This window comes from Symphalangus syndactylus, chromosome 20 (assembly GCF_028878055.3).
Source record: "Symphalangus syndactylus isolate Jambi chromosome 20, NHGRI_mSymSyn1-v2.1_pri, whole genome shotgun sequence".
Lineage (NCBI taxonomy): Eukaryota > Metazoa > Chordata > Mammalia > Primates > Hylobatidae > Symphalangus > Symphalangus syndactylus.
Genome location: NC_072442.2, coordinates 40,141,616 through 40,154,197, shown reverse-complemented (window position 1 = coordinate 40,154,197; position 12,582 = coordinate 40,141,616). Strand labels below are relative to the sequence as shown.

Below are 12,582 nucleotides of genomic sequence, written 5' to 3'. Positions count from 1 at the left end.
AGCTGTCCCTTTGTGGCCAAGGGGACCCTCCTGGGGAGTGGGGGCAAGCACAGAGGTCCCTTCTCCCCAACCCAGGGTCTGGTCCCTGACCCACCTTGGGGGCCTGCAGGGGAGGAAATGGACAGAGTGGGACCCTGAGGGAGCATAGAATTGGCCACCACGAGCCCCCAGTGCCCAGCCTTGCCACACCATTGTTTCCGTGTGGGGGGCTCTATATACAGGGGGGCAACTCCTCCCACCTTCCTCTCAATCCCTGCTTTCCCTGCGTTGGGCGGGGAGGGGAGGGCAGCAGAAATATTTATTTATTTCCTTTATTTATTTAATTTTTTTTTTTTTTTGGAGTACAGAGTGACAGATGGCGGCGGGTCCCGGGGGAGCCGGCTCTCCCCCAGTGCAGACGCATGCCAATCACCGTCTCTCATGTGATAGCTGCTGCCCGTGACGTGCCAAGCCCATATGGCCTGGCATAGAGGCTGGTACCCCGCCTGGTAGAGATGCCACACTCGCTCCGCGGTTCGCATGGCGCTCTGAAGACGCCGGCGCCCGCCGCCTTGAGGAGCCGCTGCCCCCGCTCCCTGAAGATGGGGGAACAATGAAATAAGCGAGAAGATCCCTCTTCTCCCCCCTCTCTCTCTTGCCCCCTCCCCCCCTCCCCTCCCCTCTCCCCTTGACTCCTCTCCGAGGTAAGTTGTCCGAAAGGGAGCTAGATCTGACCCGCCGGTTGGGAGGGGGGGCGGAAGCTTCGGCCGACAGGAGGGTCCTCAAATACCTCCTTCCTGGGATGATGCCCCCCTCATTGGGTGGGTATCGGAGGCGCCCCAGGTTCTCTCTCCCTTAGGGGCTGCAGCCCAGGGAGTTGCAGAGGAGGTGTCTCTGCCTGCGATGGGCTCGGTGGGGGGGCGGGGAAGGCAGGATCACGGAGGGGGAGATGCGAAGAGGCCGAGACGGAGGACCCCTCCATGGTTGTCCCAAAAAGCCTGCGACCTTTCCCCACCACCAAAAAAAGGGAAGCAAACAAACAAATTTGGATTTTTCCCCCATCAATCCCAAAATACAACGAGATCTGAAGAGCCTTGTGGGAGGGAACCTTGAAGGGGGAAGGGGGTCCCTGACCGCAGAGGGGACGGACTGGGCTCGCTTCTCTCAGTCTCCTCCCCACGCCCCGCTGCTTCAGTCCTCGCCGCCCAGAGCCGGCTCCGGGAGCTGGGGACGCATCGGCTATAGGAGACGATCCTCCCGCCTCTGGAATTGGGGGTGCGGGGGTGGGGGCCGAGCAAGGGGCGGCGCGCAGCCAAGTTGCAAATTGGATTAGGGAGCGTGGGGGTGAGAGCCACTGGAGGGGTGAGGGAGCTGGGCCGAGGGGCCCGGGCCGCGAGAGCGCGGAGCGGGGCAGCTGTCCTCGCCGGCGGCCGACCAGCCTCTCTCCACCGCCAGGAGAGAACGGGCTTTCAGGGCGAGCGCGCCGCCTCCCCTGGCAAAGATATCTGGTCCCTAAAACCCCCACCCGGTCCCCGCCCTGACCCTGAGAAGAAGCAGGCGCGGGGAGCAGCCCCCTATTCAAGCGAGGGGCGGAGCCGGGGCCCAGCGCCGGGGAGAGGGCCTGGGCCGAGATCCCAGGCCGGCAGCCGGGTAGGGCTGGGCCGGCTCTGGGCGGGGCAGGCGGCGGAGGTGGGCATCAAGGGTAGCCTAGGCAGGAGCCCGCACGAGACTCGGGGGTGGAGGAGGGTTGTGGGGGGGCGTCGTGACCCCAGCGCGCCCCTCACTTTGTGCTGTCTGTTTCCCCTTCCCGCCCGCGGGGCGCCCTCAGGCACCATGCTGACCCGCCTGTTCAGCGAGCCCGGCCTTCTCTCGGACGTGCCCAAGTTCGCCAGCTGGGGCGACGGCGAAGACGACGAGCCGAGGAGCGAAAAGGGCGACGCGCCGCCACCGCCACCGCCTGCGCCCGGGCCGGGGGCTCCGGGGCCAGCCCGGGCGGCCAAGCCAGTCCCTCTCCGTGGAGAAGAGGGGCCGGAGGCCACGCTGGCCGAGGTCAAGGAGGAAGGCGAGCTGGGGGGAGAGGAGGAGGAGGAAGAGGAGGAGGAAGAAGGACTGGACGAGGCGGAGGGCGAGCGGCCCAAGAAGCGCGGGCCCAAGAAGCGCAAGATGACCAAGGCGCGCTTGGAGCGCTCCAAGCTTCGGCGGCAGAAGGCGAACGCGCGGGAGCGCAACCGCATGCACGACCTGAACGCAGCCCTGGACAACCTGCGCAAGGTGGTGCCCTGCTACTCCAAGACGCAGAAGCTGTCCAAGATCGAGACGCTGCGCCTAGCCAAGAACTACATCTGGGCGCTCTCGGAGATCCTGCGCTCCGGCAAGCGGCCAGACCTAGTGTCCTACGTGCAGACTCTGTGCAAGGGTCTGTCGCAACCCACCACCAATCTGGTGGCCGGCTGTCTGCAGCTCAACTCTCGCAACTTCCTCACGGAGCAAGGCGCCGACGGTGCCGGCCGCTTCCACGGCTCGGGCGGCCCGTTCGCCATGCATCCCTACCCGTACCCGTGCTCGCGCCTGGCGGGCGCACAGTGCCAGGCGGCCGGCGGCCTGGGCGGCGGCGCGGCGCACGCCCTGCGGACCCACGGCTACTGCGCCGCCTACGAGACGCTGTATGCGGCGGCAGGCGGTGGCGGCGCGAGCCCGGACTACAACAGCTCCGAGTACGAGGGCCCGCTCAGCCCTCCGCTCTGTCTCAATGGCAACTTCTCACTCAAGCAGGACTCCTCGCCCGACCACGAGAAAAGCTACCACTACTCTATGCACTACTCGGCGCTGCCCGGCTCGCGGCCCACGGGCCACGGGCTAGTCTTCGGCTCGTCGGCCGTGCGTGGGGGCGTCCACTCGGAGAATCTCTTGTCTTACGATATGCACCTTCACCACGACCGGGGCCCCATGTACGAGGAGCTCAATGCGTTTTTTCATAACTGAGACTTCGCGCCGGCTCCCTTCTTTTTCTTTTGCCTTTGCCCGTCTCCCTGTCCCCAGCCCCTCAGAGCGCAGGGACACCCCCACCTACCCCGGCGCGGGGCGCGGGGAGCGGTCCACCGGTCCTGCCGCTCTCCTGGGGCAGCGCAGTCCTGTTACCTGTGGGTGGCCCGTCCCAGGGGCCTCGCTTCCCCCAGGGGACTCGCCTTCTCTCTCCCCAAGGGGTTCCCTCCTCCTTTCTCCCAAGGAGTGCTTCTCCAGGGACCTCTCTCCGGGCGCTCCCTGGAGACACCCCTCCCCCATTCCCAATATCTTCGCTGAGGTTTCCTCCTCCCTATCCTCCCTGCAGGCCCAAGGCGTTGGTAAGGGGGCAGCTGAGCAGTGGAACGCGTTTCCCCCTCTCATTATTATTTTAAAAACAGTCACCCAGCTGCCGAGGCAAAAAGGAGCCAGGCGCTCCCTCTTTCTTGAAGAGGGTAGAAGTCAGGGCGCCGGAGCCCGGGCGTGGAACGCCCTCACCCCCAACCTCCAGTCTCCGCGTTTTGCGATTTTAATTTTGGCGGGAGGGGAAGTGGATTGAGAGGAAAGAGAGAGGCCAAGACAATTTGTAACTAGAATCTGTTTTTCCCTTTTCCTTTTTTTAAACAAACAAACATACAAAAAAAAAAAAAAAAAGCTAAGAGGCGACGGAAGCCGAACTCAGAGTCCGGATCGGAGAGAAAACGCAGTAAGGACTTTTAGAAGCAATAAAAGGCAAAAAAAACAAAAAACAAAAAAACAAACAAAAAAAAACCACTACTACCAATAATCAAAGACACAAATATCTATGCAAGGAGGCTCCACTGAGCCTCGCGGCCCGGCCCGGCCCCGGGATGCCCCGCCCGGCCCGCGGGCCGCCCCGCCCGAGCGCGGATCTGTGCACTTTGGTGAAGTGGGGGCCCGCGCCGCCCCCTCCCCCTCCCCAGGTTCTTACAATCAGTGACTCGGAGATTTGGGGCCCCAGTGCCACTGCCCTCCCCCGCCCCGTCCCCGTTGTGCGTCATGCTGTTTTTTAAAAACCTGATTCCAAATTTGTATGGAATGGCAAACTGTTGGGGGGTCGGTTTGGGGAGGGAGGGTTTGCATGAAAGACACACGCACACCACACCGCACGCACAAGCAGGCCAGGCGCCGGCGTCCGGGGGCAGAAGGAGGTGAGCTCGCCGGCTGCTCCTCCCCGCGGGCACTTCTGTCCCCTCCTGGGGTGAGAGGTGGGGATGGAGACCTGGGGGCAGCCCCACCCCTGCCCGGACTGTGCCTCGGTGGGTGCCAGGCGCCCGGCGATTTCCGATGTCTGGAGAGAGTATTTTTTGGTCCAAGGAGTCCTCCTGGCTTTAGCTGGTGGGTGGGCGGGGAGAGGTCTGAGGGTTCCTACTGGAGGTTCCCCCAAAAAGGGGCAAAAGGAGACCCTCTGCCCACCGGAGGCAGGGGATCAGGCATCCAAATACACGATGCAAAAATGCAAACCCACAGGCGACACACCCACACACTCACCCACACACACGCAATTTTACCTTCCTCTTGTAGCGAAGATGAAACTCTCGTCGGACACCCGAAGTGCATTGCGTGTTTCTGTTCAGTTTAATGACGATTAATAAATATTTATGTAAATGAGATGCAAAGCCGGACCGGTTTCTCACGGTGGCCTCATTTCATTGAGGGGGGAGAGAAGGTTTGAGCTGGGGCTGGGGTGATGAAGGCAGAGTGTCAAGTGACTGTGCAGAGGCCAAAGAGAGGGACCCTGGACATTCTTGGGTAGGATTCTCTCCCTAATCACCCCCCATACACCCACTGGGCTATACTAGCTACCCCTCCCAGACCTAACCCAGGCTCTCACCTTCCCAGCACTAAAACACTGATATCCTTACACTTCTTCATTCCCGAACACGCACAGGCACCTCCCTTGAAAACAAAATACCTTTTCATCACTGAAAAATGATCAAGTTGGGAACAGCAGGTCATTTTACAACTCTCTGCCCACTGTTGCAAAAAGCAAGTGGGCAGAGACAAAGAGACAACCATTTGAATCAGACAGGGGTATTTTTAAACCAAAAAAAAACATTATAAGGTCATAAAGATGAAATATTAATGAGGGAGGCCCCTTTTTCATCTTAAAATTGTGTTTCGGTGGACTCAGGGGAATCGGCCATTTTGGTCTCAGGAATGTTGACATTTTTAGGGGTGTCGACAAGGTTGGAGGAACACCCCTAGAGGTCTGTGAGGTGGCTGAGTCTGGGCGCCCACCCAGTAGAGAGGAGCCTAACCATGTACTCCCTGGGACAGGGCAGCAGACGCCCACCCGGTCCAAATCTGGGTTGATTTCTTCCTGCCTGGTACAGTTCTGAACAGAGGGAACCCTAAGGGCTTAGAAGGGAAGAAGGGCACTGGATGAGCATCTCCTGCTCAGACAATTTGGCCTCACAATTCTTTTTTCTCTGAACCTGAGAGGCAGGGGCAGCTCTTAACTGACTTCCCTGAAAGCCCCTCCTACTCCCCCTGCTCAGCCCTCAGTGCACGCTGTAGCCCTAGAATATTTGAAGAGGGTTCTGAGCCCCAAAGACTCCCATCCTAAAGCCTGAACACATTTAGGAGTCCCCCAAGGAGGCTGTTTCTGATGCTGCTCATTTAAATGATTTCTCCAAACACTGTGGCTCGTTTTAGGGCTGAAATGGGGTTTGTAGTGTTGGGGTTGAAGATTAAGGTCAGGCATGCAAAGGTTTTTAAAGATTGGGTCCAAGAACCCAAAATAATATCTCCCTGACAAGAAGGAAAGGGAAAGATTGTTGAAGAAAGAAGTCCTACATATTGAAGGGTGGATCAAATTATACTCTGAACTTGAGCTCATTGCATCCCCTAAATGGCTGTCCTCAAACCTCTTCTGTCCCCCAGTAGAAAGAATACCCTCCTGCTGGTCAGGACAGCTATCGGCAGAGGCGCCAAGGCCAGGAGCTGTCCACTGTGGCGTGCTGACCCTTGTCCGTGTCTTTTCTTCTGGCTGCAGAGGGAGGTCCATGTGCCAGACCCAGGGGAACATGGAGTAGGAGGCCCTTTCCAATGCTGCGCCGGAATTCTCCAGCAGTTTTCAGAACATTTTACCAGCATTCTTTCAAAATTTCACTGCCTTCTCTGGAATTCTCCCGGCATCGCCTCTCTAGAGTGAGATCACAGACTAGGGCCTTCATCCCCCGGATGTGTCCCTGTCTTCAGCATCTTATAAACCTCTGAATCACTCCTATTCATGGAATAAAGGAGTTGGCCCATCTTCCTTCCCCCTCACTTATTGCAGGGAGTGTAGAGCAAGGCGCATATCCCAGATCCTAACCTGCAAAAGTCTGATCTGCTCTCATGGTGTGGGGCAAGGCCTGGCAGGGGCAACTGCAGAGAAAAGGAACTTGGCACTTATCCCGAGGCCTGATTCTTATCCTGCCCTGGGAACAAGGTTAATTGGGCTTCTCCCCTACTCAGCCAGTTTCCTAGAACCCGCTCAGAAGTCCAGAACTGGGCGGGATCCAGGTGGCTTGGGGCCTGAAGCAAAGGACCCCTCCATGTGGCTCTCCTGGCCAGACCACAGACTTCTTTCTATGCATTGTTCTTCGGCTACCCTACGTGGCTCAATTCTGTTTTTGAAGCCAGATTCCAGCCCTTTTAGAAAGATGCTGACGACTCTTGGGCCTCTGTGAGCTGTAATCACATTGGGTGGGGGTGCACAGGTCCCTTTTGGGACAGAAATCCCCCCGAGTGACTCAGATTCTGGTGAATCCCGGCATCCACACCAGTCGCCCCTTTCCCGATTTCTGACCCTTCCCCCCACATTCCCTGCACTCTGGCTGGCTCTAGCCTCTCATCAACCTCCTCCCCAGTGCTCAACTTCCCTGGCGAGATGCTGTGATGAGCAGGAGAAGAAGATGTGCGCGGACATGCGTCCCCAAACGTCCCCTCGCAGGTCTCTTTCTCTTGCTTGCTCTCCCGCCTGCGCACACACACCCAGAGATGCTCCAAGAACAGAAGCAGGGGAGGGAGGAGAAAAGGGGCCAGCGCAGTGCCTGGCCTGGGGAGAAGGCACAGAGAGGACGCCCTTCTTGCCCTAGCCTCAACGGCAGGATCTCCAAGCGCCCACCAGCCGGCTCAGCTCAACCCCTGGGCCGCTGAACCCGACGGCTGGATCCAAGTTCAATCAGGAGGACATCTTCCTCTTGATTTTCCAGACCCCATTCCAAGTCCAGCATTTGGAAGATGACAGAGAAAAAGAGGTATCTCCAGTCCAGGCCATTTGCCCGTCTGGCGGGAAAGGGAAGGAAAGCAGTTACTCCCTGTCCCTTCGCTGTTGAGCTGCGTTCCTGTCCCTTCACTGTTGAGCTGCGTTCCTGTCCCTTCACTGTTGAGCTGCGTTCCCGCCGTGATTCGGACAGTGAGCCATGGACCCCCAGTGAAACCCCAGCCCTGATTTTGTGACTCAGGGAGACAGCCCGATAAATCACTGGGGGACACCGACCCCCATGAGGGTCAGTGGCAGGAAAACCCTGACACTCTGGAAGCTCCACGGGGCTGTGCCTGCTTCTATTTTTCCCTTTCATGGGAAAGTCCACAAGCTGGTGGATACAAGAATTTCTGGGCAGAGGTCAGAGATTTCGTTCTCTCTTGGGCAACCTTTGCTTCCTCCTCTTCCCCAGAATCATTGACAGGAATTTACCTGCTCTGAGGGGAGCCATTGATTTGAGGCGGGGATTGAGACTAAGGTATGGTTCTAGATTCCACAGTTTAGTCCTTAAGGAATCTGGGGAGAAAGAGAAGGCAGAAGCCAGGACTGAGCAGCTTTAGCCTGACCTACGGTCCCAACCCCTCCATGACAACAGAGGGGCAGCGCAGAGGGACTGCACCTGACCTGCTCCAGTGTGCTCAAAGGAGGATGCTGCTTTTTGCGAAAAGTGGGAGGGGCAGATGGGCCTCTGCTGTCAGAACAGGCTTCCCAACTCACGGCCCAAGACACTGTCATTTTTCCATCCTTCAGGGCTGGTATACCCAGGCGCTGGCCACGGGGGTGCCAGAGCAGAAATGACACCTGAACTGTGAGAAACCTTAAAACCCTGCCCCGTTCTGAATCCTGAAGCAGCTTCTGCCTTTCTGTCCTGCAGCTTTAAAAATTCTCGACAAAGTTTCTCTGGGTGAGAAGTGGTAAGAAAGGGCGCAGCTGCCTTGGGAGGGCTGTTCTGCTCTGGAAACTTTCTCCAACCTAAAGCATTGGGACAGGGGCGCCAGCTCTGGGACTGTGGACGCGAGAAGGCCAAGACCAGGGCTGGGTTCACAGGAAGGAGGGCAACGGATTTCAGGAGGGAGATGCGAGGAGCGGAGTCACCTTTGTTCCCTGGTGCAGGGAAGGGAAGCTGGGGCGCTCCGAGGGGAGGAGAAGAGGGAACCTCTAGGCGCCGGCCATGCCCAGGGAGCTGGGGCACAGCGTTGGGTGGAGACGCTGCCCAGATGTGAGCCAGGGTATGGCTCTAGCGCAGCCAACTCTCCTGCCCGCTCCAGCGCGGGAGCGCAGCGCGGTCTCCCCGCGCTGACAGGGGCTGCGGAGTTCCATACCAGAGTGTGTGTCTGGTGTTCGGGTATTTAAACCTCTCTCCCAGCCTCTCTATCTGTCTGCGTCTCATTCCTCTTTTTGGAATTAATTGAATTAGGAACGGGTCTTTCCGGGTCTCTTCCACCTCCCGCCTGAGGCTGCGCTGGCCAGGAGGCCAAGGCTGCGAGGTCAGGTCCCACAGCGGTCGCGGGAACCCCCGAACCCCTTTGGGGACCTGCATGCCAGTTCCTACCCTTAGCCAAGTCTTCACCAAGGGCACAGCTGGGCGGGGTCTGGGCAGTTCGCCCGGTTTGGGACATCTGTTCTCTCCAGAGTAGCATTAAAAGCGAGGGGTGGGGGTGGGGGGCTCAGAACCAACCCCTCAAGCCTGAGCCGGTGCCCCCTTTCTTGACCGCAGGCGGAGGCAGGAGGGGACAACGGACTCATATAGTTTTTTTCTTCTCCCTTGGGAACAGCGCGAGAATTGGAGTGAGGGCACTGGGGCTTTCTCTCTTCCCTTCATCTCTCCCACTTCCCAATCAGATGCCACATCCAGCCTCAGTCTTGGAGGGCAGCAGGGTACCCCTGCCCCCAGGAGCCGCAAGGGAGCCCCTGGAGGCTCCCGCGCCGGGAATACCGCGGAGGCTGCGGGCCGGCCAGGCGCAGAGCGGATCCCGCTTGCAGCGAACTCGCTCTCGGCTGGGCTCCCAGGCCGAGGCTGGGGCGCGGCGCAGGGGGAGGGTTAAAAACAACTCAGTTAAAATATCAAAAACAATTGGGTTTATATGGAGTGGAGGGCGGTGCTTTAAAAAATATATCGGAAGAACCACAAAGAGCCAAAGCAAAACCAAACCAAAATCCTTAACTACTGATAATCTTGTAGAAAAAGATAGAAAAATCCTGCAGACACTTCTCCCCTGGTACCACCACGGAAAAGCTCGAGCCTGGCCAACCCCAGCGCCCGGACGCCCCTTCACCACACCAGAGCCCTGGCGCTGAGCCCAGGTTGCCCCCTGCCCACCCTTCGCTCGCGCATTGGTGCCAGTCTGTGCCACTAAGCCGGTGCCCGGTGCCCGGTGCCAGGCGCGGGGGGAAGGCGGGGAGGAGCCGAGGCTCCAGCTTAAATTCCATGGCATCTGTTCATTATTATACAGTGAGGATTTTTATATGGACAGCTAAATTAAAGACAGATTTTTGCCAGAATTGCAGATCCCATGAAAATGATGACACAGGATGGGGGCTTTTTCTTTTAAAAAAAGAAAGTAAGAAAGATTAAAAAACACAACCCCACAAACCACAGCCCAAACCCCTCTGTGCCCCTCTCCTCTGTCGTGACCAGTTTCTTTGCCCCCCTTTTCTTCCTCCACTAGGTAGGGATGCCCAGGGAGGACCAAACCCCAGGGCTCTTCATGCCCAGCCGGCTCACAGATGCCCAGTGACCAACCAGCTCACTCCCACAGCGGCTGGCAGGGGCAGAGGCAGGACAGCCAGGTCAGGCGTGGAGGGCCAGGGTGGGACAGGAGCAGGAATGGGGTCCGCTCTGGAAGGCAATGTCAGAAAGGGACAGTAGCCAGGGAGACTTGACCTTTCTGTGTTCCTAAATCAAAGGGCAGGCTGCACTTTTGGCTGGTGGCCAAGGTTCTGGAGGCAGCCGGTGAGGACCAGGCATGTAGTGCGAACCGCTCAGGGGCACCGGACAGCACCCACTTCCCGCTCACCCACGAAGAGGGCACTATAAGAACTGGGCACTCAGCACGATTTGCAATTCATGGGAGTTCTGGAATTTTGAATTTCAGAGGTTCTAGAATGCTGGAACTTGCACTTTGGTGGTGTTCTAGAACTCTCAGGGATGCTGGATTTCTAGAACTACAAAAGGGTCCTGCGTGAGGGGACAGATTTCGCGGACTTCAGAGGTTCTCTCTGCCACCACTTAACTTTGAAGCTCCGTGATGATATTGTGGGGCCCTCGGGGCCACTGAAATTGTCTGGGCAGGCAACACAAGGAGGAGAGGAAGGGGGGCATTCATCGGGGCACTGGGAGTGTCCCCCCAAATTAATGGGAGCTTTTCTTATTTTTATTTCTTTTTTAAATATGTTTCTTTCTTTTTTAAAATATGTTTTCAGGGAAGAAAAATATCTGTAGAGTTCTGCGTCTTCCAGACAATTGCTCTAGCTGTGTCTGTGTCTGTCTGTGACTCTGTCTGTGTAGCTGTCTGCTTGTCTCTCTCGGATTCGGAGCTGACAGAATTCATATCAGAAGAGTGAACGCAGGGACATCTGTGTGCGGAATGACTGTGCTGCTCGAACCTGCCAATCGCTCCTGGCACGAGCTGGGTAACAAATGCCTGTTACCTCGGAATGCTGGCGGGTGGGGGGAGGGCTCCTGGCACCACCCCGACTGCGAAGCCCTGCCAAGGCCCCCTCCTGCCCGCTGTGGGTCCCGCCCCCTTCCCTGAGTTGGGGGTCCGCGGAATTGGATTATTCATTAATTAGCAGTGATTAGAAAATTTGGGTGTCTCTCAGCCAGGGCCAACCTGGTCTCCTCCACCTCCCTAATCTCAATCCCTACTCCCCTCCCGTCCTCCCCCCACGTTTTCCGGATTAACTCGGGGTTTCTACTGAGGGCAGGCAGCCAGTTGATGGTGATGGGGGGCGGCTCAGGAATGCAGGAAAAGGGGTCTCTAGAGGAAAGAATTTCGCTAAAGTTGCCAGGAGGAGTTTCTGTCGTGAAGTGTAAGGGTCTGTGTAGAGGATCTTTGTAGACGCGGTGGCTGGGATGGGCTGTAGGGTGGGGCAGAGGTCGAGAAGGACATAGACAGTGGAGAGATGGGAGTGAGGGGATGCGGGAGAAGAGAAGGAAGGAGAGAAGGGAAGAGGCCCGAACGGCGCCCGGTGGTTCCCTCCGCGCTGGGAGCCGCCACTTGCCACGCCGCGGGCCTCCCGGGCCTCCTGGCCCAAGCCTCCAGCCGTGCTCCCGGATCCATCACCGGGTTTTGCTATTGGGAGTTGGGGGAGGAGGAGGGCGCCACGCCACAGCCGGTGCCAGCTGCGGGGGTGGTGGGGGGAGTTATTGCGAGGAGGGGCGGAGAGCACATCTAAAATTCCGAGACATCTGTTCACCCAGGGAGGAGACACCGCGCGCAAGAAGGCTGGGCGCCCCCGCCCCATCCGCTCTGCAACTGATTGCGCCAGGCCGGGACCTCCGCACCCGAGACCACCTACGCGGCCAGCGCAGGGAGGAGGAGAGGAGGGCGTCAACCGCGGGATCCGGCAGGGGCAGGGGGTGGGGGCGCGGGAGCTGCCGCCCCACTGATGGATTCTTAGAAGGGGAGAATCGTGGCTCTGGGGAGGGCTATGTAGGGAAGACGTCCTGAAAGGGAGGATGTGGAGGGACGTTGGCTGAAATAGATTCTCTCGCCAGCTCCCTCATCTCCTGCTTCCCCACCCCCTCCCACTAGAGCACCCACAGACACCCCCACATACACACACACACAGACTCCAGTCAGGACACACTCGGATAGAAATCTCCAATTCCTGTGAACGCACGCAAGTCTGCATAACTGGCCCCTTTCCCACTCAATCACTTATTCATTCAAGCAACTTTATTGGGTGCCCTGTCTGTGCCAGGCCTGGGCTGGGTATCAGGAAACACCTTCCTGCCCCTCAAGGCCTGGTGCACACATTCGGATACCAAGTGCATAGGCGCACACATTGCCCTCACACTCACCCTGACTCTTTGTTCTTATAGAGAGGTGAGAGCTGAACGGAAAGAGTTCCAGTAGCAACACCCTCTCCCTCCTCTGTAAGTAGCTTCCCCAGGGAAATCCAGTACAGGGTCTGGGGGACCCAGCAGGGAGTCCTGAACCCACTGCCAGCCACTTGCCACTTTCTTACCTAGTCTCTATTGGCAGGAGCCCATGCCCCAGGTTTTGCTTGAACAAGCTCCAGCCTCACTTCCCATCAAACCTCAATGACCACCCCTCTCTCTTCGGTGCCCTGGCCTGGCACCTGCCCCTCCACCAGGGCTG

At 58.1% G+C, this 12,582-nt stretch overlaps 1 protein-coding gene across 2 annotated transcripts; it reads left to right on the top strand.

The window, feature by feature from the left end:
- The first annotated feature begins 333 nt into the window (after window positions 1-333).
- On the top strand, window positions 334-4,625 carry NEUROD2 (neuronal differentiation 2). 2 transcript variants are annotated; one of them, XM_055258074.2, is made up of 2 exons: window positions 334-683; window positions 1,808-4,625. In XM_055258074.2, exon 2 carries the CDS (start codon window positions 1,813-1,815, stop codon window positions 2,959-2,961), a length of 1,149 nt encoding a protein of 382 aa, XP_055114049.1. In that variant the 5' UTR covers window positions 334-683; window positions 1,808-1,812; the 3' UTR covers window positions 2,962-4,625. The 2 variants fall into 2 exon arrangements, with proteins under 2 accessions (XP_055114049.1, XP_055114050.1); XM_055258075.2 differs by lacking the exon at window positions 334-683 and adding an exon at window positions 728-1,629 and having other exon boundaries at window positions 1,808-3,001.
- The last annotated feature ends 7,957 nt before the right edge of the window (window positions 4,626-12,582 follow it).

Coding starts and splice junctions, on each gene's coding strand:
- NEUROD2 (XM_055258074.2), top strand. CDS start 1,813: ATGCTGACCCGCCTGTTCAGCGAGCCCGGCCTTCTCTCGGACGTGCCC.